Here is a 27,575-nt window from a genome sequence, read left to right on the forward strand (position 1 = left end):
CTAAGTATGTTAAGCCAATGAAGCGATATCAGTAGTCTCCCACTTTTCAGAAGAGAACTCATGGCGCCAAGAGAATAAAGGAATCTGCTGAGGCTTCCTAGCCAAGGAACGGCAGCCTGGCTGCAGATCCCTTCCTGTCTCCCTGTACACCATGCTACTGCCTCTTGCTGAGCATCCAAATAAAAATCATAAAAAACAATCGTGGTGATACTTGTGGGATTATTCATTAAATGTTTAGTTTGTGTGCTCAAGTTTCCAGGAGGTATTTTTAAGACATGATTTCAGTTAATTCTCATAACCAAGGAGAGACTGTGGTGTGTGTGCTTGTGTGTGTGTGTGTGTGTGTGTGTGTGCGCGCATGTGCGCGTGTGTAGAATCCAGAAGCCAGCCTTGGGTGTCATTTGTCAGGAGCTGTCCATTTGCTTTTTGAGACAAGCTGTCTCACTGTGACCCAGGGTTCAGTGATTATTAAGCTAGGCTGTCCAGGAGCCAGCCAGGGATCTGCAGGTCTCCCCTCTCCAGTGCTGGGATTACAAGGGTGTGCTGTCCACCCTAGATTTAACATGGATCCTGGAGAGCAAATTCAGGTCCTTACTCTTGAATGGTGAACACTTTACCAATGAGCCGTCTTCCTAGTCTAGCGCTTGCCTGGATTTTATTGTCCATATAGTATAGTTAGAAAAAGTGAGGCTCAGAGGGCTCAAGAATTTGTTCAGACTATATTTGGAATTAAATCCATCACCTTTGGCTTATTCTTTTTCTTATTGTACAAGTATGTGATCCAAGAAGTAAAGAGAACTGTAATGATGTTGGCAGTACAGCAGCTAATGCCAATGTTTTGCTTCTTTTCACCTAAAGGAGAGTTCAAACCTCCTTAGCATCCCTGGGTGGCACAGGTACTTTGTGATTTTAGTTTCCTGTCTGTTAAATTGATAACCCTAGTGATCACTCCCTGTCCTTTGAATTAATAGTTATGATAGGGCAAAGTAAGAAAAGTATGAAAATGGAGGAACATTTTCTCTTATTTGTTATGATTAGAGACTGGGGTTGCAGTGGGGACAAAAGGACAGAAAAGATTACTCTTTAACACATCCAAGGCAGCAAGACCTAGGTGGTGCCATTTCTTGCTGTTGAGACCCAAAGGCCAAGAATCTGAAGAAAGATTCGGACATAGAGAGGAGGCTGATGTGTAACCTGCAGCAGGTGACTCCTTGTCGGTTATGAGTAGGCTTGGGTAAGCTAAGCCTTGGAAACCAGATAGAATTGGTACTTGAAGTTAACTCTGTGTAGGCTCAAAGGCTCATTTAGGTTTCTTAAATCCTGTCTTTGGTCCATAGGATGTAGAAAGGATCTTAGGAAGTGAGGACAAGGAGAAATGCCTTGGGTGACATTGCCCCTACTTTTTTTTCTGTATGGAACAAAGTTTCTCATCTGTCCACATAACTATCAATAAATCCTGCTTCTCAAACTTTAATATTAACTTTAATATTAATGCCATTATTCTTGGATACACTTCTAAATAAAAAAAAAAAAAAGACAGGTGCCAAGAACTCCAATAAGGGAGTTTCTAAGTATTCAAAGAGTTTTCTTTTCATGTCTCCTTGGGAAATCTCTGTGGAGACCTCTAAGAAGCTAAAATGGACTGGTGTGGCAGTCTTAGGTGGCAGGTATGTTAATCAAGGTGAATTGTATTAACCTGGTTCCAATATTTTTTTCTTTTGTTTCACATTAACACAAGACAAACACCACATCTATGAAATGATTTTTGCTCCCTTTAAGGTAGTAGACGTTTACTTTAGGATATATGTTTACTATAAATACAAATAAACTACCTTACTCAACTTGTAAAATAACAATAAAGGCACTATATAGTTATAGTCTGATAGTTATACTCTGATTCACTGTCTACATAACCCTATGAGTATTCAACTTGGTATTCTTGCTTACTGTGACAGAGAGTCGAGGGCTTAGGATGCCAAAGGTAGAAATTCTGGTTCCTAAGAAGTTTCCACTGCTAATCAGCTATGAAAGCATTTGGAAAGAAAACATCAAGTAGTCCATTGCAAGCCTTAAAGCATTTCTCCTTGTGGGAAGCATAGTAGTGCATTCACTTGGATGGCAGAACAGAAAAATCAGAGGCAAATGTCTCTCTGTAGATAGATTTGGTTTTGCTCTTCAACTCTTAAAATTTACATCGTGAGGTTGCTTGCTTTCTGGGGGTAGCTCTAGGAAGCTGCTTCCAGCATGGGCCTGAAGTATGTGTGAGCTGTACATATTAAAACCAACTTTTCCTCTACCCTAATATCCACAGCTTTCCAGAAATCTTAATATGCTTCTGAGAGCCTCCATTTAAAGCTGGCTGCATAAAGTGATCTTTTGATGAAAAGGAATTGTAACAAGGGTTAAGGCAGACATTGAAAGGTTACTGTAGAGGGCACAGTGTTCATACATCCCTCCTTTAATATGTGTGGTGTGCACCTGTGATAAGATGATTCATTACATGGAGCCTCTCTTTGACAAGCTCCATCGTTCAGCCCTCGGGCCTCTGATGGGACAATCCTACACCCACCCAGGAAATAGAACAAGGTCAGCTTTTTCTTTCCCTGGGCTGTAGGTAGAGATGGTTTAGCTTATAACGCGTCTTTGTTTGCTGTTTATGTAAAATAAAAACCAAAACAAGAGTTAGGACATTGAGATTCCTGCTTTTTGGAGAGCAGCTATAGGTAACAGGGAGTTATGTAAACACACTTCCCGGTAGAGAAATGATGCTCTCCATGTGTTTCATGATCATAAACGCCATGCTGGAAAACTGAGGTCACGTATCACCCAGACTGGGCTCTGGCTTTTCATCGGAAGGCATCCTGCCATCACCAGCTTCAACTCTGCCCTGCATTTTTACGTGGCTTTTAGGGTTACTGATGACTGAAGTTCTGTCATATGTGAACATGACATGGACACCTGAGCCTTGTAGAAGAATGGGTCTCCTGTGACATGGGGAAGGCTTAGTGGACCCGACAGATTAGTGATAATCAGTAGGCATGCAAGAGACTTTCTCAGTCCCCGAAAATGAGCTGGAGTGTCAGGAACCGAATGGCAGTTGGCGTCTAACTCCCCCCACTTTGCATTAGCTTCCCACACATACAGAATATGGTTTTACTGTGGTTAGTTTAGATATATCAGAGCAACCAGCAAAAGACACTAGTTTCCCCCATTAATATCAAAAAAAATTCAAGTGAAAAATAAAAAAGCAAAGCAAGGTTTTCTTTGAAAAATTTAGTTTTTGGTTGTTTATTTCAAAGAATGTCCCAATAGTGAGAAGGGAGAAATTCTTTAACTCAGGCCATAATACTAGTCATCTCACAAAACAAAAACAACGTAAAACCTTGACATTTTAGGGGAAAGAAAAATCTCGCCTCTAAAATATAGAAACACTTGCCCACCCCTCTCCTATTCTTGACATTGCTAGTAAACATTATTTATTTGCCTCAAATAGATGCAGCTACATATCACTGTCATGCAAAAGAAATTCATTTCCTTTCCGAGTTCAATCTGCCGTAAAAAATTCACTCTTCCTCCCATCTCCCACTCACCTGTCCTTGTGCATTAGTAACTAGTTGACCTGTGACCCCCTGAAGGCTGGAGAGGGCATTGCCAAAGGCCTGTGAGCTTGCTATGGAGCCCATGGCTGCTGCAGCCGCGGCGGCCTGACTTGCTAGAGGATTATTAACCAGCTGCAAAGAAAGAAAAGATCAGGGTGAAAACCTCCACGTGGCAGGGTAACCAACCACACAGCGACACAACGTTCCCTCCAGCTTGCTCATGCAAAGGCCCCCGAACCCACTTCAGGGTCCCAGTAAGAGACTGAAAACTAACTAGAGGAAGTCAGGGACAAGGTGGGGTCTCAGCTGTGGCACAGCCTAGGAGGGCAGGAGCCTGAATTTAGTGGGGCGGGGGAAGTCACAGAATAAAATTCTAAGGAAATGCCAGCCTTCCTTGAAATCGTCATGTGACACGGGATGGGTGGAGGAGATTGATGTTCACAGGGTTTCTCTGTGGATTTATCGTTCCCACGTATGAATCACAGCTTCTTTTAGGGTTGTTTGTGAGGGGCAGGTTTCCCACCTCACTTTCATTTCGGAGGATGGAAATAACCGAAATCAGTGAAATGACAGTCCAGCTCCTGTGCCCTCAGAGGGCAAGTGGGTCTGTGGTTGGGACACTTGGGGCTTATTTCTAGGAGCGATTCAAAGTCACTGGTGAATGGTCAGGTTGACAATTACTTCCTGTTTTATCTAACATGTGGCCTCTTTCCAGCAACAAACGTGTAACAGGAAGGAATAAACAGAAGGGAGAGAAACCAGCACAGGAAGGTGGCTATGGCTGCCAAATTCTGTTTTTCCGTGGAGACCAATTCAATATTCTTTCTCCTGCCAATTTTCCACACCGCAGGTTTTCAGGCCTTCTGACCATGAGGCAGAAGGGTGGCATGAACTGAAATCTGCATTTAGGTTAATGACTAGATATAAATTCAAGAAACATTTAAACTATTTTCACAGTATTGGTTTTGATACATGAATTTCATTTGTATTTATTCTAGGGTGCTATTTTTTCCCCTCTGTACAGTTTCTCTCAACTTCAACAACTGTGTATAATAATGCATTTTCCATCACCACGTTCCACATCCATGCAACTCCTGCATTTTAGTAGAGACCTGCTGAGGCTCTGGCCTGAGGGAGAAGACTTAGTCGTACTTAGTCCAAGTCTTGGCTCATCTAGAGCTCCTCTTTTATTAGTATTATTTGTATTATTTCTACTTTTTAAACATTATTTTTCTCTGCCATCTCTGTTTTCCCCTTTCTCCTCTTCTTTTTCTTTCTTTTCTTTTCAGAAAATATTTTGTGTCTTTATTGTTTTGGGAACTTCCCCAGAGTTTACATCATCTGTACCCTTGAACAATACACCAGTGTCTTAGACATAGAGTTCTCAGTTTCCATTCCAGAGTTTACTTTACTTAGCTAATGAGTAAAAAAAGAATAACGGGGGTGGATAAGGGATTTTAATGTATAACTTTATTTTCTCTTATACCCAAAATCTCATTGATCCGGCACATTGTTTTAGAAAGAAAAATCCACTTTAAACTCATTACTTTGCCTTTTGTCATTATCTCTTTCCTAAGGGGAAAAAATGACTATTTTAAGTAGAAAACAAAATATTATTCTTTGGCCTAGTGAGAAACCCTTTATCACAGATTAGAAGCCTTGACCTTGCTGTTTGCTAGATGTCTTGACCAGAGTGACTCTGGCTGAGAAGTGGGATATGTTAAGAGAAAATAGTCCTTGCTTTAGTTTGAGTGCCCACAATGGATGTTCCACATTGTGTTCTTGGGGCACAGAGTCCTCTAGCACCTAGCACAGACAGTGCACACCAGCGTTCCATTCTGAGCTCATTTGAGAAGACTCGACTTATATTGTTTTTATCCATAAAGCTGAAATCATAACAAAATTCCTGGAGTCATAAGATAAACTTAACCCCTAAAGAATGATTAACTTATGTGCAATTTGGTTTTAGTTTTGAAAAGACAGTTTTGTCTACAGCTGTGAGTGAAAATTTCAAGTGTATACATAGTCAACATTGTCTATTTAATGAAGATCATATAGCACTTCTTTGATACCTTCTGGATCAACCAAGCTATTACTTAGAAAATGATGGATTGACTCTCTAGGTGTAGCACAGTAATGGAAACTGAGAACTCTGTGTCTAAGATACTGGTGTATTATTCAGCAGTAGTCAACTGTATTTGCTGCAAAATCAGATACTGCACAAAAAACTCATTTTGAATATATAGCAAAAACAATTACTTAAAACGACTTCTGGGTCTTCTGTTTTAAGGGTTAGAAACAGGTAATGGGTGTTTTAGAAGATTGCTTAACTACCACAAAAGGTCTTTTTCTTCTTACGCTATTTCCTCTGTAGCCTGATCCTGGGATCTCACTGTCCTTTTGTCATCTGTGTGTACACATATGGTTGTGGGTGCTTGCATGCATTACCTCTCCATGTTAAAGAAGAGACTGCCAACTTGGATGATTTTTGTTGTTGTTGTTATTCTCTTTTGCAGAGCTACCCCAGGGCCTTGTGTACTTGTGCTTTCCCACTGAGCTACGCCCCCTAGCCTTGGATGGCTCTCATATCCCTGCAGATAGCTTCCTGCTTGGTCTTTGTGGATAGTACCTTGTTCTATGGAGAAGTCTGGCAGGCCTTGCTCTACAGCTAGAGTGCACACACCTGATGTGGCTGCTGTGGTACAAGCCAGGGTAAAGAGCAGCCTGGAGAGTGATCGTAGTGGACACAGCTTCATGAAATACTTCTTGGCTCTTCTGTTGGGCAGAGATGCACTACCATTAAGATAAGTGGCAGGGGTGGGGGTGGGAATGGCCATCACCTCAGGTCATGTTGCTCTGTGCTGTCCATAGTCATGTCATATTAGCAGTGCTCCAATCACTATTTCTTCTTGATTGGAGACTCAGGCTAGATTTGGACAGCTGTGAGCCCATGCACAATAAATGCATATAATGAGCTTAGTACTGTCTAAGGCCAACTGGGCATTTGGAAACGGCTGCCAAGTTTATGCCTTCATATCTTTCATTGCCAGTATGCCTACCAGGAAAAAGGCAGCCTGGAAGAAATCTGACTGTATTACATGGTGTGTTTTCAACAGATCAGTTCAAGACATGCTGATTCTAGTGTGTTCTTATTATAAATACAGGAGGTCTCAGATAAGCATTTGTAGCAGATGAGCGTTTTGACGTTACATCCCGAGCACATCAAGAGAGGCTACAGGATCTACAGCTGGTCTAATCTACTCACTGAAATACCCATTTCCGAAGACATTTCCTTTTCTAGATTTTTACGGAATAAAACATCAAAAATAAGTTTAAATATAGTTGTGTACCTCTGACATAGGGTATCAACCCCACCTTTCTCCTGCTCAAAAGGGTTGCAAAACCAGATGAGCTCAGTAGATGCAAAAAACCTCAAACCACACTTTTTTTCCTGGATATCATAGGTGGGGAAATGACAGCACTCATGCGAATACAATGGGAGTCAAATGCGAGTGTGCAGGGAAGAGCATTAGGCATACAACCATAGCTCAAACAAGTACTGACTACTCCTCTCACATATCACACAGCACAGAACCTTCTGACCTTAGAAATAATAAGACAATTGTCCTGCTTATACATAAAGTTGCTCTAGCTTTTTCTGCTTGATTTTTGTTTTGCAGGGTGTTCCCCTGTAATCCAGGATGGCCTCTAACTTGAGATTATCCTGCCTCAGCCTCCCCAGTACTGTGGTTATAGGCATGTATGACCATGTCTGGCTCTATTATTTTTAAAAGGTAGCTTAGGGGAGCTACTAGCCAACTGACATGGTCACTAGATGAGTTCTGTAATTGTAGAGAATATAAGAGAAGAAGGTATATAAAACAAACAAACAAAAAAATAGTGCGTGTCACGAGAAGGTATACAAAACAAAAAAGAATTTGAAACAGTTGTCACCTATTTGCCTCACATCTGTCCTGTGCATCAGTAGAGACAGAGTGCTTTAATTCTCAAACCAGAAGTGGTCGGTGGCAGAGAAGTCAGAGAAGATATGTCTTTTTTCATTGTGCATTCTCCTTAGACTTAGTCTATAGTATTTTTAAATTCTCTTCAAGTGCTCATTTTACAATTTAATTCCTGGTGCATGTCAAAACATTGTGAAGTAGTTTATTTTACAGTTTCTTATTAGATAGTGAAGGCATGCAATAAAAAAGATTTGAGAAAAATAGCCCTTGGTGTTTACAATGATCTCTCTCTCTCTCTCTCCCTCTCTTCCTCCCTCCCTCCCCACTGTCTCTATTTCTGAAGGGCTTCATGTAAACCAGGATGGCCTCAAATGTTCCATGTATCCAATGACTGCCTTGAACTCCTGATCCTCCTTGCCTCTACCTGTAATTATTTACTCCTTTGCTCATATATCAATGTGGCTATTGGGTTCTGATCTCAGGAGAGTAAGTCCACGTACCCAAATCTATGCTTTGTGAGTTTCTTTGCTGACTATGAATATTAAAATATGATAAAAGATTAACAAAATCTTTCAAAGCTCAGCCTTCAGGGGTGTCATGTACATTATCTACAAATGTCACCATAACAGATGTCACCACGGGACAGAGCAGTGCTTTATTCCTAAGTGTTTTTCTGAGAGACTCCTACCCTGCATCATGGTAAAAGATTCATGTTTCTTGAAGTTGGATATCAGCAGTCATAACATTTTTAAAAGAAACCTTGCTGATTAAATTACAGTAGTAAGACTCATTTGCATAAACAGGACAGCACCAGGAGACAGTTTAGCTGTGGCATGATACTCAATGTTTATGCCTATTTCCTAAGAGAGCTTTCTGGATGCATAGGCTCAAAGCCTTCCTGGTGCATAATTGCAGGTGATCTATGATTTTGTCATCCTCTATGAGCCACATGGATTTTACAGAGCACGGGTTTAGGAGCACGGGTTTGCTACTAAACCTTTAGTTTAATGTCTTGGTGTGTGGTCCCATTTCATTTTAAATGAGGACATTGAGGAGTGCACAACTGACTCCTCATTTAAGGGCCAGTGACTCTCAAAGGCTTTTGAGAATCAGTGCAGTTTTTAGTTAATTTACATTAAGAGCTTGTCTTCCCCTCTACCTATAGGTGGGAAAGAAGCATGTCTATTGTGTCTCTGAGACTCTTTAACCAAACTGGCACTTCTGCTCCTTGACATTTCTTTTGGGTGATGAAGGGAAGAGACTTGTTGGATGGGTGGCTCTGACCTTCTTAATGAGCTACTTCACATATGGTTTATGCTGGGAGGCTCCCTCCCCATCTATGATCATCACTGTGTGTGAGACTCTTAGAACAGTTAGAAAACAGTTTCTAGTGTTTAATACTGAGCTGGTCCTCAGCTCTCTGTCTTCCTGCTCTATTGCAGAGATGGCACTGTGTTAAATGCTGTCTGTCCATTCAGCATCTGTGAGAGAAACAAAGGTCTCCAGTGACCTTTAGGGCTGAAGTGATCTAAGACACTATAGTATCCTAAAATACTTTGGTTCATCAACATAGAGTCACACCAATTTCTCTATACTTTTTGAATTAATCTTATTTTAATGGCAAACTTACAAGGAGAACATCTTCTTTTTTAACACACAGCCATATTGCTGAAGAGAATTTTTAGAAAATAATGCAATGTGTTAGATTCCCTAGCAATGGGCCAAGAAGAAGAGAACCCTGACCCTGCAGGGTTCTAGAGTGTGAGTGGGCCTCAGACATGTCTCTAGCCCAACACGGGGAAGCTGGGACTTCATCTTTCACATCTTACAGTCATCATTATCCAGCAACCTGTGGGTAACTGAGGACTGGAACCCTCCAGGTGTGGATGGCTCTGGGTTCATGAGGTAAAATGGATTCAGTTGCCCAAGGAAGCCTTTGGGATGTGATAGTTATCGAAGCAGAACTGTGGGGACAAGTGGAATTACAATCAATCTCATTCGAGATTTTGTGACGTAAAAAGTACACCATGGTTCTCATCCCCTTTAATTATCATAGAGCTCGTAGATTCTTGGAATTTCTGAGTGTTAGAGTAGGCGAGCAGCTAAATATTACATATGAGATCCTTATACCTCACTTGAGCCGGTTGTGAAGGTTGGATGCTAGTTGCCAGAAGAGCCATTGAGCTAAATTGGCAGAGGCTTAGAAATTGAGTTCACCCCTATTCTCTAGAGACTGAAGAGGTCCCAAGAAGGTTCCCATTGATTTTAGAGTTTTAGTCACATGTATAATGGTGTTGGAGCATTCCTGTGCTGTGAAGGAAAGTACTGTGCCCCAAACCATCTAGAAACAGAAGCTCCTGCACTCAGGACCCTCTGGATCTTGCCCTGTGTATCCCCCACTCTAAAGCAGCGCCTCTCAACCTTCCTAATGCTGTGACCCTTAATACAATTCTTCAGGTTGTGCTAACCCCAACCATAAAATTATTTTGTTGCTACTTCATAACTGTAATTTTGCTACTGTTATTAATCATAATATAAATATATGATATGCAGTGTATCTGATATGTGGCCCCCAAAGGGGTCATGGCTCTCAGGTTGGGAACCACTGACTTAGTTTTTCATTTGTATCCTTTCTAACACCCTTCATAACAAAATAATAAACATATTTCCCTGAGTTCTGGGAGTTATAATACCAAATTAGTGTACAGGAAGAGGGACTGATGGGAACCCATGAGTTGTAGCCAAAGTAAACAGAAGCCAGGAGAGTCTAGGGATCCAGCACTTACAGTTGACATATTTAACATGGACATGTGTTGGGGAATCGGGGGATTGATCTCATGAGTTTATATGCCTTTTACTTGTGAGGCCTTCCTAACTCCAGATAATTAGCCTCAAAATTGAGTTAAGCAGTTGGATCTATGGTTGGTATTCACAGAGAATTGGAGAATTGCTTGGTGTAGGGAAAACAGCCAAATACATTGCATGACAGTAAATAATCAATTGTCTTTTTAAACAATCATGTGTATTCTATAATTATAGGTATCACACATAACCTTTTGCTTATTAATTTCTTCATCCTGCAGACACCTACTCAATACCTAATATGTTTAGGGCACAGTTTGGCAATGGATGACACTGACATGTTCCCTATCTAGTGGAGCTTATATTCAAACGGGGAGAAACTTGGCAGTAAAGGAAGTGGTATGAGAAAAGATAAGCCACCCAGCCATTGACTCCCAGTCTTGGAGGGATGACGATATAGAGTGGAGACAGTGAGAGCAGATGGGGTGGATTCCAGAACAGCTTAGCAGCTGTGATCTGTGTACCTGGACCTGTTCAGAATTGTACAGAAATGTGACTGGCAGTTAATGGGCCATTCTGTACCTTAAAGGAAAAGTCATATAGTGCAATGACTTGGAGCCTAGATTCTGGAACTTAACTCTGAAGCTGCTCTTAGATAGCTGTGTCTCAACTTTAGTGAAAAAGATACATAACTCAAGGCTGATAGTACAGTCTCGTGATAGAGCATGTACTTGGCATACAGGGATTCCTGGATTCAAACTTTAGCACCACAGGCATGCAAAGCCATGAAACAAAACAACAAAAACTAACCATTTTTATGAACCAGTTCATGAAACATGTTAGAAGAGTTCCTGGCATAGAGTAGTAAGCCCCTTGTAAGTCTTACTATAAAAATTGTATCCATTCTTTTATAGGCATACAATGTTTTAGGACTAAGTCTTTTCATACAGTCACAATATCCTGGGTAGCTGATTGGTCACTTCACAGATTTTAACCTGTCCAAAGAGTTTGCATTTTGGTAGCTTTCCTTGTGGTTTACACATTTCATTTTTCCTGAGCTCTCTTTAGAGACACTTTCCTTAATTATAGTTATCCAAGGTGCACTTCTTCTTACTGGTAAAGAGTCATGCCAAAACCATCGGAAAGAAATGAAACAATGCCCAGACTTATTGAAAATATAATCCAGGATGGAATGGTGATGGGTATGGAGGAGAGGCCCTCGGTAGGTGCCTGAAGACACAGGGTGGCAAACTGACTTGGCTCACAGTCTATTCTGCTCTTACGTGTAGCTGTATTTTCCCCATGATAATAGTTCCTAAAGATCTCTTTTGTGATATTTGACTGGCTTTAGAATCACCATGGAAATACACTTCTGGGAGTTTCTGTGAGGATGTTTCCAGAAAGGTTTAACTGAGGAGGGAATCCTGAATGTGGGTGGTACTATCCTTCCCATTGGCTAGAGTCCTGGATGGAGAAGGATCAAAGGAGAGAGGCAGCTGAGCGCAGGCTTGTATCTCCCTGTGTTTTGACTGCAGACTCAATGTAAGTGGCTGTCTCATGCTTCTGCTACCTTGACATCTCCACCACAATGGACTGTGTCCTCAAACTGTGAGCTAGAGCAGAGTCTAAAGCCTTTCTTCCTGAAGAAAAGTAACAAACTCACTTTTCTGTTGTCTGTCCAGTCCTCTCATGTCACAAGACTCAGAAAAAGCTATTTAATATTTGACTGCTCTCTTTCTTTCCCTTTCTAAGCACCCTCTAGTAAATTTTGGCTCATGGCTGTATTTTTAGTTTCTTTTACAATGAAAGACTCCCAGAGGCCCTGGATAGACATTTATTGAATTAGTATGCAAGTGAGTGAGTGAAGAAAAATCTTCCTCAGGCACAAGACTTTTGAGGGAAGTGAATCCTTCAATCTTTACAAAGAAGAATGTATGTGCATTTTTCCTTTTAAAAACACTTTAAACTCTCTGACTCCATATTACATCAATAAATGTAAGCTTTAGGTGTGGAATGAAAGGCCAGAGATTTCTTAGTCCCTAGGTAGTAACTCATCAGGTAAATTAGGGTCAAGAAATGCAGTTATATAGGTACATACCTACAAGGCTATGGAAAATTCAATGATGATGGCATGTAAAGATGAAGACATAGCTTTTCTTTGAACATGTTGGATAAAAAGCTGTATGGGATCTCTTAGACACTGAAAACCTAGAAATGGTGGAGAGGACTGTACAGAGGGCTTAATCTTGATTTGAGATTACAGTCCTGGGTTTCATAATGATAGTTCATTTAATGATGGACTGCATATGGAGTCATGGTCATATAAGACCACAATGGAGGTGATGCATTTCTATTGCTTAGTGATACTGGAGTTACCATATTGCCACATCACAATACATTACTAATATTTCATATTGGTATTAGCTAATGTACCAATCATAAAACTGTATAGCACTTACATAAGCATATGATACTTCATAATGATAACAATTGACCATTCTGCTGATTTATGCATTTACTGTATAATACTTTGTATTGCTATTCTTTGTATTATTATAGAAGGCACTACTTTCAATTATGCCGGAATTTAACTGTAAAACAACATGCTGTGTTACATGAGCAACAAGCTCATCCATTTCTGCTTATTGTGTCTCTTGATTGCATCATATAGGTAAGTCAGTAATTGGCCTATGCTGTCTAGGTACATTTTGTAATATTTGCATGGTGGACGATAAAGTGACTCAATAATACAGTTCTGAAAATGTATGCCTTTCAGTAAGCTACTCCTGACTCTATTTGGGCACTGAAAGTTAAGGTAGTAGTGAATGTAGCCTTTGGATTTTTTTCTCTGTCTCTCTGTCTCTTTGTCTCTCTGTCTCTCTCTCTGTCTTTCTGTCTGTCTGTCTGTCTGTCTCTCTCTCTCTCTCTCTCTCTCTCTCTCTTTCTCTCTTTTTTTCCTTTCCTTCTTTCTTTGTGGTTTGGTGGATAGCCTTGAGCTGTGATGGGCTTTATGGGGTTTCAGGCCACTTGGGCATAAATTTGTTTGTGTCTTCCCAGCAGTCAGTGTGCCAGTCACAAGTGAAGCTCTGTACAGCTGGCTTTACAAAAGCTAGGCATCACTGAAGATGCACAGGGGAGGCTTTCCCAGGGTGAACATGGGTATCTTAGTGAGGGTTCTAGAATCACACTGGGGAGACAGGGAGGTGCTGTATGTATGAGTCCACATTATGAAGACACTAGATGAAGAAGGTGACACTGGGTCAGGCTGACACGCTGTAATTATGTGGCAAGCTATTAGAAAGCTCTTCAAAGGCATGTGCGTCTCTTTAATTTTTATAGTTAATTCCAGCTTTGAGGAAGAAGCAGGCAGGCTTTCACCTCCACACAGTTCACTCATTTGATTTTATAGAAGAGAGGTCATCATTATGTGAACACACCAACCCTAAATCAGATTTTATCCAAGTGCTGTGCAAACAAATACAATGCTACTACAAACCTACACATCTCATTTCCCTTTCTCTCTGGTCCTCCATCTAATAACCTGAAAATCCATCTTTTTATGGAGCTTCATGCTATTTTCTTACTTACATACAAAATGCTACTTTTACCAATTGCCTCTTGTCATGGCACATTAGTTAGGTGAATTTGTTGATATTACAGAATCATTCATCCTGTATTTCTTATTTTCTTATTCACCTTAAACAAATAATTGGGAGTACTCCTGTGATGATAAAAGGAAAATACTTTTAAAAAGAGGTACTTTAAAAAAAAACAATAAATTGTTGCCATGGTACAGCAGTTAGTATTGTTTCAGTCTCTAGTCATGGAAAAATCTATTACATTCTTTATTTGCCCAAGCCTAATGTGTATATGTGTGTGTGTGTTTGTGTGTGTGTGTGTGTGTGTGTGTGTGTGTGTGTGTGTGTGTGTTCCTAACACTTGTTGAGTCCTTACGAAGGACCATAGGTGCTATGCAGTGCATAGGAAAGACGGAAAGAAAGAAGGACCAATAGGAAGCCAGGGACAGTTTCTGCCTTTATGAAGCATCATGGGCATTACATTCATTAAATTCTTCTGGTGACAGTGGTACAGGCTCTATGCAAGGGCTCAAGGAGAAAGACATCAAGGGGACAAGAGCATTTTGCATGCAGGCCCTTCTGGACTTTCTGAGCCCTTTCTACCAACACAGGCAGGGCTGTAAGAAAAAGGAGCAAGAAATCCAGACAAGGGGTCCAAGAAAATGAGAGAATTCTTCAAGAGGACTCTCTTGAACTGAGTATCAGAAGAAGACTAGGAATTGATTGTCAAGGAGAAGGAAAAAGAGAGGAAAAGGCATCTTGTCCCTGGAAATCCTCAGCCAAAGATGCAGAGATGAGAAATAGAACTCCATATGTGGGACCATTAGTGTGGCACTTTTGGTATTTGGAGTAGCATGGAGTGGTAGAGGCTGCAGGAAAAGCTTTCCCACAATTAATAGGAGCTCAATCCTGGGTACATCACAGATTGACGAGGCTGATGGAAAAGGACAGGCAATTATAGCAGAAGAGAGACTAAATAGATAACTGTGGCAGCGGAAAGACCCATGCGTGGGACTCGTGGGGCAGGAGACAGATCTGGGATAGTTCCTAGCTGGGTTTAAAAGCAGGAAATGAAGGTTGGAACCATAGATTCAGAGGCACACATATGAACTGTGTGCTGGTTCATGGATGGGGTCTCTCGAGTGAGAGTCATAGCTCTGAAAGCAGAGTGCCTATATTCATTCCCATCTTCATTGTGACTTTATGGAGACCATCTGCAGATTCTCAAAGCAAGGAAGCCACTGATCGTCAGTAATCTACATATAATACTTTCTATGTGAGAGGAAACTTAAATTGCTGATTATTTTAAAATTGATAATTAAACATTTGCCATTGTAAGCTAAATGGTTGGGGCCATGTATAAGACCACAGTGTCATTTAATAAATTTTAACTTTAGCTGTTAATTAAAAGGAATGTACTAGTTTGTAACTAGATCAAGTCTCTGGGAAGGGGATGAAAGTCTTTTACTTACTTTGAAGAGGTATCGCACTGTTGAATGAATGTTTTTTCCTACAGATTCTAGTTTCATTAGTGAAACGCAAAACTTTTACTAAGTCCAACTGATTCAATTAATCATTAAGAAAGTAAAAAAAACTTCACTTATCATTGAGTGCATACTGTGTGTGTTCTAGTGGATATTAGCCCCAAAGTTCAGAATACCCGAGATTCAATTCACAGACCATATCCAAGAAGAAGGAAGACCAAAGTGTGGATGCTTCAGTGCTTCTTAGAAGGGGAACAAAATACACACAGGAGGAAATATGGAGACAAAGTGTAGAGCAGGGACTGAAGGAAAGGCCATTCAGAGTCTGCCCCACCTGGGGATCCATCCCATATACAGACACCAAACCCAGCTATTGTGGATGCCAGGAAGTACTTGCTGACAGGAGCCAGATATGGCTGTCTCCTGAGAGGCTCTGCTAGAACCTGACAAATACAGAGCTTGCAGCCAACCATTGGACTGAGAGCGGGGTCCCCGATGGTGGAGTTGGAGAAGGGACTGAAGGAGCTGAGGGGGTTTGCAGCCCCATGGGAAGAGCAACAGTGTCAACTGGGCAGACCCCTGGGAGCTCCAGGGGACTGGACCACCAACCAAAGAGTACACATGGAGGGACCCATGACTCCAGTTAGATATGTGGCAGAGGATGGCCTGGTTAGACATCAGTGGGAGGAGCAGTCTTTGGGGCCTGAGGGTGTTTATGCCCCAATGTAAGGGAATTGCAGGGCAGGAACACAGGAGTGGGTGGATAGGTGGAGGAGCACCCTCATAGGCAGGGGGAGGGGGTGTGGGATAATGGGTTTTCAAAGGGGAGACCTGGAAAGGGGAAAACATTTGACATGTAAGTAAAGAAAATGCTCAACAAAAAAAAAAATTAAAAATACTCTTTTTCTTCCATCTCAATAACTACATTATTAAGAAGGGGTTCTAAGATCCTTTGCAGAATACCTTGGTTTTGCGCAGCTTGGGGGCAGTTAGAGGCCTTTGTATGTTGTGTCTGATCTTTATTATTATTCACAATGGCTTGCTTGCTTGCCTCAAAGTTTACTCGATGAACTTCTGTAACAGCCTCAGAGACTACAATATTCTTAGAAAACAACCTCCACTTGGGTCAGATTTCTCAATCCCAAGAACAAGTAATCTTTGGTTTATTTGTTGTGTGTCTGTCCTGGAACCTTAGGACAACATCTTTCATGAGTGTACATTAAGGATCAGATATGACATTTAGACTGTAAATAGAAGAAAATACCATTTCTGGTTAGGTTACACCCCCGTTTAAGTTGGTGTCTATATGCATTGCTGAGTAAACACTTGTGTGGTCTCTTCACCACAGCAAGTGTGAGGTCCTCTGGCTAATGACCCCACAGGGCACCCCGAACATCACAGAGGCAGCTGCACCATCTCTGTGAATAATTCCACGAAGAAAAACAAGTGGCCCAGTTATTAGAGAAAGTACGGCTGCGTAGACTCAGAAGAAAAACAAAAAACAAAACAAAACATGACCAGAATGCTCAAAGGTAAATAAAACCCTCCTGCACTCACAAGAAATATTGGTTATAGGTTGTTCTAAAAACATTAAGCTAACAATAAGAACCATACACACTGTCAGAGCCGTGAGCCAAGAAAATATAAAAAGTTGTTGTATAGATTGGGAAGTTCTCATTAATAAAGGCGAACACAGGTTAAAAAGGATAAGAGCTGAATCTCACCATGAGCAACTGCAAGACTGTGTGGAACTTTCCCTGTACTTAAGAAGGACAGAGCAGACAGTCGGAGACTGAAGACAGCAGTCTTTCCAATCAGTGACAAAAACCTTTAAAAATCTCCCCAAGTACTGACCGATACTGAGAAAATTCTGGGCAGGAAGGACACAAAGCGATCAACTCTGGATGTAGGAGGGACGGGATGGGTGGCAAAGCCCTTGGAAGCCAGGCTCTTGGGTTCTCTTAGGGAGCCAGCTCATTGGCCAGCTCATTGGCCAGCTCACCTTGCTTGGCTTTGTTTTCCTAATGAGAAGACAGAGCCAACCCCATTGTTTTTAAAGCTTATTTCTTAGGTCCTGAAGCCTCTGCAGATTTAGACACTCTACTGAGACTGGCCTCCAAGGACTAAAAAGGTCTGAATTCCTCCCCACTCCTCCCGCCCCACGCCCCGAACTCTGCAGGGCTTTGGACACAAGACAGTGCCAAGAGGTTTCATGAGGCCTGCAGGAAAGAGCTTCCCAGCTGTGGCTCCGAGTGTGCATTCAGCCTGCAGCAACGTCACCACAAGGAAACTCCACAAGGCACCTTTTTCAGGCGGAACATTTCAAGGTGGGACACTCCGCCATTGTTAGTGTGAGTGGTAAAGAAAGCTGCCTACTTCACTCTTAATTGTGAAGCAGAGCAAAGGGGAGGAGCCTGGGTCCAAGTGTCCCTTTGAAATGAATGACCCAGTGACCTCACATATTTTTACTAGGCCTCATCTCCTACCACATCCCATTAGCATCGAAGCTGGGGACACTTAAGATTTCTACATCAACAATTATAATATTACAATGTAACAAACTGGGAATGGTGCTGTAATTTTTTTTAAGACTTAGAAGAATTATTAAATAAATTTATTATTGGATGTAATTCTTTCAATATTCCCACCTTGTCTTTCTTTCTCCCTTTCCTCTCCTTCCAAGTTTGTGTGTGTATGTTTGAGAAAGAGTCTTAATCTATAGCCCAGGCTGGCCTCAAACTCCTGACAATGTTGTTCCTTTTGCTTCAGACTCCCAAGTGCTAGGATTAAGAGTCACTTAAAGAGAAACACGTGGTTGGAAATAAACAATTAGTGAATCAGGCTTAAGGCAAGGTTCTTCACATGCAGCTCATTGATTTCTGTGGTGACTCCAGCAGCCTGGGTTTGAGTCCCCTCCCCTAAGATGAGATGGCCTGAAACCTTTTCCATACGATAAAACCCCGCTTTAGCACAGGGAATGATAGAATGCTAAATCTACAATAAATTTTAATAAAAAAACAACTGCAAGCCAGCCGGCCAGCCAAAGGCTTTCAGAGACTCCAGAAGACCAAGGATTATAATGTCATCGTGTTGGACAAGCTGCTGCAGGAGCCTAGGAATTAGGTGGAATGGGTGGAGGGAGACTTGGACATCTTTAGTATTAATTCCAAAATATCTTTGTCTTGGGGAGGCCACATTCATGTGTCTGGATGGTAGAAAGCCCAATTTTCTTTTTTTGAATTTTCAGATTAGCTCTTGCTTTATGTAGCACGTTTTAAAGCCGAAAGCCCCTATGCTTCTCAATTATAGTGCATGGAGGAAGACTCAGTCCAAAGCACATGCCTAACACACTTGAACACACACATTCACACAGTCACACACACACACACACTGACATACCTTCACAGGATGCACACTCAACATACACACAGTCTGTGCCTCTCTTACAAACTCTCTCTCTCTCTCTCTCTCTCTTTCTCTCTCTCTCTCTCTCTCACACACACACACAGCCACACACATAAGCACTCAAACACACAGTCTCTCATATACACACACATTCATGTGCATACAGGTAAACACACACCCGCTCACATAACACACATGTCATTCACAGCCACTAACTCCCTCATAAACACATACAGTTACACAGTATACAGTCACATATCACACACCATACAAAAACTCACTCACATATGCACATATACATACACACACTTATACTCACATACACTCACATGCTCACTAATCACATACACATTAACTCACACATACATACACACACATACCCAACCTCTTATAAATATATACTCACGCGCCTGTATATACATGTACATACTCACATATGCTCATATACACACCCACACCACATCACCACACCATAAACACACCACACACACTTATATACATGCTCACACATATTCACACACATACACACACAATACACTCACATACACTAAAATGTAAGAAAATATGAAACTTCAGGAAGTGATTAATTTTTTTATGGGAAACATCAAAAATAAAACAGAAATGGAGATGTAGAAGTGCTAAGCAAACATTTACTTTTTCAACATTTTCATTTAAAAAAATGTGTGTAAATTGACCAAGTTAGTCAGTTTAGTTTCTAAACAGTGAGAAATAATTTAAAGAACTAGTTGGGCTAGAGATGGAAGTTTGTCATATCTTTAAGGAAGTCAAATAGGTTTGGTAAAGAATGTGATGCACAGGCCTTCTGTTGACTTAGAATATCTTAGTGTATTAATGGCTCTGGCCACAGTCCATCCTTCAGGAAACTCTCTCAGCATGTATACCCATTGCACAATAGCTCCTTTACATATAGTGCCTTTCTGAACTGTGACCTATGCTATGTTGCGTGCCCTGAGAAAATCTGGCTGACATATGTGTAATAATTATAAATTACAACTAAATCTTACAATGCAAAACCTGATATGTGTGTTATCCACAAATTTAACGAGTGTACTAAAGGAATATGTTGTATGCACCTTACCTAGTCGCATCATCTACATATCAGTGGAGGACTGTTTCTTCAAACCTGGGTGCTCCACAAATCATCTGCATCCGGAAAATATTCCTTCTAACACTTTAGTTGTGATTCATACAAATTGGTTAAGATAAGATTTATCAATTTCAATATCGTGTACCATGGAGACTACAGACTTTGGGAATTCATAAACATAGTTGTTTACCATGGCATAGCGGTGGAGGTCATATTTTGCATTTCTCTGAAGTGGAATAAAACCAGTCATGAGCCCAACAGTGTTTACCTGCCCTTCCTCTCAACACCTGGAGCAGTACATCCCGTGGGCAGGATGGAAAGCAGGCACATGTGTTGGGGGAGACTCTCAGGGAGAAAGGGTTGGATGGTGGTTCTCTGAGGGCAGCGCTCAAGATGGCCATGTGTGCTCACAGATTACCACTGGGGTGGTGGTGGTCGTTGTCCTTATCTACATATCTGTGGTGTTTATTAAGTGTATCTGTGGCTGCTGAGTAACCAAGATAAGACTCTCTACTCTCTTTGAGCATGTGCAGCTTTGGAGATAAATGGTACACGACCACTAACATTTTCATTTTCTTTGTAAACCTCAATTTAAAGTGTTATTTGTTGATAAACAAAGCCAAGAAGCATATATGTCACACCGATTGTATACTGAAGTTAAGTTTGTTCTTATTAGGAAGCCTACTTAAATTTGATGTGCTATTTTCTCTAGTTTCTCTAGGCACAGCCTCTTAAAGTCTTAGGAATATAAGTGGATAAGTTTATTTCCACCTATGAATTGTGAATTAATTCTTTACTTCATAGTTACAAGAAAGAAAAAGAAGTTGGTTTGATTATGTGCAAACTTTTGAAAAAAAAATCTCTTTAGCACAAAAGGGAGTAATTATAAATTACAACTAAATCTTACAATGCAAAACCTGATTTTACATTGTAAAATTTAAAAAGCTAGTTTTACACTTTGAAACTTGGCACTGAACATTCATTTCACAGTGTGTTACAGCTGGACTAAGAAGCACCTCTATCTCTGGAGATAAATTTGTTCTGCACCTTGAGTGCTGGCGTAGTTTTGATAACTACGAGGTGCCATCTTTGCCCTTAGTTTTCACCTAGGTGAGCAGAAGGTAATGTGACACAGAAGCTTCTGAATTTCTGAACAAGCAACCGCGCCTTCTGTGGCCATGGCTGAGAGCCTTACGGCCAGTAGCTTCTCAGTGTCGAGCATCTCTCAAAAATAGGGAGGAGGACCAATAAACTGATGTATAAAGATGTCCATAAATTGTCCAAAGCAAACAATAAAATTATGGTAAATAAGCATGAGAAATGCATTGAAAATGGCATTCCATTTTAGAAACATTTCAAAACAGTCCTGTAATTTTCTAAATATTTTTAATGCATTTCTCTTTCATGAACTTTGTCATCTACTAGTCAAGTAGCAATCAGGCAATACATTATAAAATATGTTATTTCAAGTAGAAATGGTTTCAGATATAAAGTGGGCTTTGTGTACCAACCATTAATTTAACTGAATAAGTGGAACATGAACTTGGCAACAAAATTAGCACGTTTTGTCCATTCTCATTTTGTTTTCCTTGGAAGAGAGAATCTGGGAAATTCACCCAGACGTTAGAGAAGTCACTACGGTGCAGCTGCTTCTTCCTTTCAAATCAATTTGACTGGCTTCTTTCACTTAGTAATGTGCATTTAATTTCTTCTGTGCCTTTCATCACTTCATAATTCATTTCTTCTTAGTGGTAAATATTTAATTCCAATACACTGAATATTTCCAGTGTACCCCAAGGTACCCCATTTTATTTATCCAGTTGCTGAAGGATATATTAATTACTACCAAGTTTTGGGCAATTATGAATAAAGTATAGATATCAAGAACAGGCATTTGTGCGGACGCAAGTTTTCAGCATTGTTAGGTAAATATGAAGGAGCCCAGTAATGGGTGGACTGTGTGGCGAGATTATGTTTATGCTTGTAAGACACTGTCAGATTGCCTTCACAGTGACTTCTACTTGCACTCCCACTAGTTCTCATCACATCGGGCTTTCCCCGGTGCATGTGCTCTGAACTTGGGTCATTTTAACAGGTGTACCACAGGTGCTCCCCAGCAAGTGAATGAAGGCACCATGGAAAGGCTACACACTGTCTGACTTCAACTGTGATGCTTTGGAAAAAGCAGTGGAACAGTGATGGAAGAAAGAACTATGGGGAAGGAATGGGATGAATAACCTTATGCACATGTCCAAACCAAAGGATGAGCAAGCCAAGAGTGAGCCCTCATATAGACTGCAGCTTTGGGTGAAAACCATTTTAAGTAAAAGAATACACTATAATACAATCATTTGCTATTATGCAAAACCTAAAAGACATCTTTCTTTTTTCCTTGAAAGGCCATAATCTGAGGATGCACACAAGGGCGGTCACAGCCTGCCCCAAACATACAGTTCTAGCTTTGTTTCTGTGTTTGCATCAGAGTCAGGGAGTAGGACTGAGTTCGAGTCCTGTTGTGTGGGTTCTAAATGATGCTTTTCCATCCTCCTTACCTTTACACAGGTTTACCTGGAAGCAGACTCTGTAGAACAGTGATTCTCAACTTTCTTAATATTTAATACAGTTCCTCATGTTGTGGTCACCCTGACCATAAAATTTCATTGCTACTTCATAATTGTAAGTTTCTACTATTATGAACTGTAATGAAAATGTCTGGTATGTGACCACAATGCACAGGTTGAGAACCACTGCTACAGGTCATAGGGTGTTACTGAAGGTCTTTGGGATTGATCCCCAAGGACAAGAGTGAATGTAAGGAGTGAGCAGAGAAGAACTTGGGTTTGATACAGTTTGTGTGGATGTCTTCCAAGTGCACAAGAAAAAGTGAGAGCTACAGCAGTCCATAAAAATAGGCCAAGCTGGGGTTTCATGATTTATTTATTAATTTTAAAGTAGCAAGAATACTTTATTAAAAGCTAATTGATAGGTCAGATTACATTGCAGAAGAGCAGTGAGAAATGAAGATGCTCAAGGGCCAGAGCTGGGCTTTAAGGTATCACATGAATAGGTCATTTGATGTGGGTCATCTATGTCAGTGTATGGCCTTGAAGGAGAAGCCTTTTTGCAGCTAAAACCACCTAGAGGAATTACTGACAGGGCACTTCAGTAGCTGGACCAGCATGCCATCTATTGAAGAGAAGCTGAAGGGGTATCTATGTTTGCCCTCTCTGAGCATTCATTTCTTACTGCCAATGGGGAATAGTGAAGGCACTGGGTTCAGTATTTATACTAAGTTGTATTGAGATACCCAGCAAATACTCACACAGCTCTTGCTATTATGGGATGATTACAGCTTTTTGTTTGTTTTCAGACAGGGTTTCTCTGTGTAGATTTGGCTGTCCTGGAACTTTCTCTGTAGACCAGGCTGGCCTTGAACTCAGAGATCTTCCTGTCTCTGCCTCCCAAGTGCTGGGATTAAAGGTGTGCGCCACCACCGCCTGGTGATCATAGAACACTGTTCTTCCTGGAAGCCAGCATGCTCCTTCCAGTGCAGAGGCATGGTCTAGAGGCTTCTTTTCACTGGTGAGTTCCTTCCCAACCCAGAGCCAACACAAACTTCTCCTGTCAAAACCACCTGTCACTCCTAAGTAATGTGCCAGTGATTCTGATTGCTTTGTTATGTTTAAATTGATCACATCCATGTCTAATCTCCCCTCTCACATCCTAGAACTGAAAGCAACTGAAGAGCAGTGAGTACATCTTAACTTCTTACTTCCCTGTACTGCTGCTGTGCTTTACTGAGCAAGCAATGGGAGTTTGTTGACTGAATAAACAAAAGGGAAAGGCTGGTCATTTGTCACATACTGCTATTTTTCCTATTACAAGAATTTGAGATTTACAGAACCTATTATTTCCTAACTTCACCCCTGGGAAGTCCAGAGTTAAGTTTAATGAACAATTATAGATATGGTATTAGCCTCGCCATTTGGTCTCTTATTTTCCCTTCACTCTGCATTGATTTTGGTGTTTGTTTTATTGGCTTTGCTTATGACTGTTATATATTTTTTATCATAATCCCTCTTGGATCCCTTTGGGATATAGGAGGTTATAAATTCTATGTATGCAAATAACATCATCCATGTTCTGGCTTTCAAAAAAACATTTAAGGGTTACTATCTAAACATAATTCATTATAAGATTTTATTTCCAGAATACAAAGCTTCCAAATGTGTGTAGAATCAGCATCAACTTGATCCATTATATTTTTGTTTAATTGTATATTTGTAAAGAGTTGTTAGAAAATAGTATTATATCCAAAATATGGTAGGAGTGATACATAAAATATGGTCCACAAGGAGAAAAATAAAATACTAAACCAAAAGAAACAGTAAGTGGAATTATCCATCCAACTGTCTGCCTGTCTGTCTGTCTGTCCACCTGTCCATCCATCTACCCACCCTTACTGGATGTAAGTCACATGCCTTCAATAAACTAGTGACTACTGAGTCAGAAGCAAGACCCACATGGCACCAGGTGCTTGCTGTTACATTTTTGTAGATGAAGATAGGTGGGCAGTAAGTAAATAATGGGTAATTTGTTGCAGTGAGAAATGCTGGGAAGAAAATAAAACAAGAGAGTGTGGAAAAGGAACTAGTAAAAGGAGAGAGAATTGGAATGTTAGATCCTGGAGATCAAAGAAGGTGAGAAAGACAGTTTAGTGGTGAAAGGGGGCCACTTGTAGAAATATGACATAACTAGGCAGAGAGAGAACAAGATGTACAAAGGTCCTGAGGCAGGAGCAGGCAAGGCTGTTTGTAAGCCCCAAGCCTGGAAAATAATTTATAAGTAAGTATTTAACTAAAATTGCAATCAATATATACAGAAGACCAATCTTGCTAAAGAACCACAAAATAGCTCCAGACCCTGATTGCCTTATAGTTCTCCAGGCTTCAGATGTGATCACCAATGTGGACATACTTTTGAGTTTCAATGCATTTTTTTTAAAAAAAAGAACTTTAAGAAACTTTGCCCAGATTTCAACATGGCTATCTATTATTGCTACTATAGAAAGGAAACAGCCTTGCCATGGTGTCTGGTCCAAACCCTGGAGCATTTGATCTGGACCAAATGCAAGCACTTCTAAGGATGGAGTGTCTATTATTTTATGAGACACAGCCAATAAAATTCCTCCTCCTGACTTTGGTGGAACAAATGAGAACCACTGGGGCTAGTTGGATTTATCTTCCTCTCTGAGACCTCTAAGTGGGCAGTGCTTTGGATTATTGAACCAGCTTTTAGAAAAAAAGGTCTTTGAGTTTCTTATGTTGAATGATTTGTAATTTACGACTTGTTTTAAGGCCCTTCTGAGGCATTTCACTTCTCATATTTAAATTGAGCATCATGAGGAGAAGGTGGTAGGACTGACTCATTCCACTTGGCAGGAAGGCGTGAGAGAGAATAGTTAAGGCCCAAGCCTCTTTTCAGTGACACACTATGGTGGGAATGCTGAAAGATGCATGATTCAAGAGAAGAGACAGAAGCCAGGGAAGTTGTCCTCATAACCTGGATCAGGAGCAGCTTTCCCACAGGACTCTTGGTGGTGACCACAGGCTTCCTAGGTCTAAAGAGATTAGTCAACAGTGGTCTGCAAGCACCCTAAGCATTGGTTTGCTCTGTGACCTGAACACATTCCCTCCGCATTTGTCTAGAGACATAGTATCTCTTGTGACTTCTGTCCTGACTCCTGGCTTCTTCATAAGATTGGTGATGGCAGAAGAAGTCAGAACCATGGTTCTTTGTATCATTGGGTCAATTTAATAAGAATATCAAAGAAAGCAATCATTTCTTTCTAAAAGTAAGCCAAACAATTTCAGGAAATGGGTGGAAAGTTATTGGGATGTGCTGAGCCTAAGATTCCCACTTGGAAAACCTCAGCTGAAGCATGACTCACGTCTCTAGGTTCTTTGGACTCGGAGTGTTGTTTAAGGTTTTATTATTAAATAAAATATTAGAAAGTCTATTGATAACCTTGCTATCTTCTTTTTTACCTTGTCACATTTACTACATGAAATGTGTGCTGCTTGTAGAAAAACCAAGAAATGGAGACGAATTAAAACTACCTCAATTATAGCTGGATAAATGTCTCAGTGGTCAAGAGCACCTGCTGCCTTTGCAGAGGACTCGAGCTGGTTTCCAGCACCCGCATAGCAGCTCACAGCCACTGAAATTCCAGTTACACGGGATTTGACTCCCTCTTCCAGCCTCTGCAGGCACTGAGTGTGCATGTGATGCACAAACACACATCTACACACAAAATAAAAACTTGATAACATTTTACTTTCTATTCTATCAGACTCGTACTTGATGTATATATAAACAATAGTGGGAACACAACCCTGAATACTGAGGAGAAATGTTGTCTTCTTTTTAAAACTATGTCATGTATAATTCATATTTTTATACCAATAAATAAGCTTATGCTTTCCTAAGTTTAAAGGAATGCCTAGTTTTCTTGATAACTTTGGAGTATAATGAAAATCATTGGCCCTGTATGAACTGTGTGACACTCTACCTGTGGTCTTGTCTTTGTGATGTGTCTCTGAACCTAACTTTGAGAATCTTTTTGCTCTCCAAATAACTTAAACCCTCTCTGACTCAGCACACCATAAGTCAAGGTTCTGGACAGCATACAAATTCTTGTGACAAAATCATGATTATGTTTCCTCTTGCACATGTTCTTTCCCTACAAACTGGAAGGGTACAGTTTCTCCCAGTTTGCAGATTTCCCAGGGTGTGGGACTCTGCCTTAAAGTCCACCCTTTCCAAGGAATGTTAGCTTCTACAAGAATCTCCACATCCAATGTTCTCTCCAGTTGCTGGGATACGTGGATTCCTGTTGCCTGCCGAATTCCACCCATTCACCAGTAGTCTGTACCCACCAGCTGATGGTGTCCTCTAAGATATTGGACAGTTTGCTTTCTTCCCCTTCATGAAGCTGATCTGTTCCTAAATCTTCCTATCTCAACAGGCAGCACCCTTCTTAGTGCTCCAGGTCCTGATCATGAAGTCACTTTGCCATTTTATTACTCCTTGATATTAATCGTTAGTGGCTTTTGCAACCAGAAAGCCTGTATGATTGGATCAAAGCATGAGAATCTGATAAACACGTTATGTGTGTGTGTGTGTGTGTGTTTTGTTCTCAACTGGTTAAAGAAATGAGCTGCTGAACTGTGGTCTTGCCAATCTGAGAGATATTACTCTGCTCATGAGTGAAAATAGCATTTCTCTTATATTTATCAAGAAATAATATATTATGAATTCTGTTTATATATTTATAGAAATATATACATAGGTTATATATATTTCAAGAAATAAATATATAGATCTACATATTCTAGAAAAGTTGTATAACTTTATTAAAGGTATACGCTGGGTTACTAAATGAAAATCAGGACTCTAATCAACTGATTATAGGAATCTATTTAATAATTAGGCCATTCTTTTTCTTTTTTTTCTGCTTCAGTTGGAGCAGGGCATCATCTCTTGCAATCATGCAAATATCTTGAGCAGAAATAATGTACCCATACAAATGAGTCTTCCCTAGCCCACAGCTGAAACTCTTTTAGGGCACTCTGAAA

At 40.6% G+C, this 27,575-nt stretch overlaps 1 protein-coding gene across 5 annotated transcripts in view; it reads right to left on the reverse strand.

The window, feature by feature from the left end:
* The window catches only part of Pou6f2 (POU class 6 homeobox 2), a 523,027-nt gene that overhangs the window by 53,533 nt on the left and 441,919 nt on the right, over window positions 1–27,575 (reverse strand). For 4 of the 5 annotated variants that reach the window (XM_031358407.1, XM_031358406.1, XM_031358409.1 and 1 more), the window contains exon 6: window positions 3,591–3,731. The exons of the other annotated variant lie outside the window; for it this stretch is intronic. In XM_031358407.1, the coding sequence (XP_031214267.1) occupies window positions 3,591–3,731 (141 nt within the window). The remainder of the gene's footprint in view (window positions 1–3,590; window positions 3,732–27,575) is intronic. 5 annotated transcript variants of the gene reach the window in all.

Source organism: Mastomys coucha, unplaced genomic scaffold, assembly GCF_008632895.1.
Source record: "Mastomys coucha isolate ucsf_1 unplaced genomic scaffold, UCSF_Mcou_1 pScaffold7, whole genome shotgun sequence".
Taxonomy (NCBI): Eukaryota; Metazoa; Chordata; class Mammalia; order Rodentia; family Muridae; genus Mastomys; species Mastomys coucha.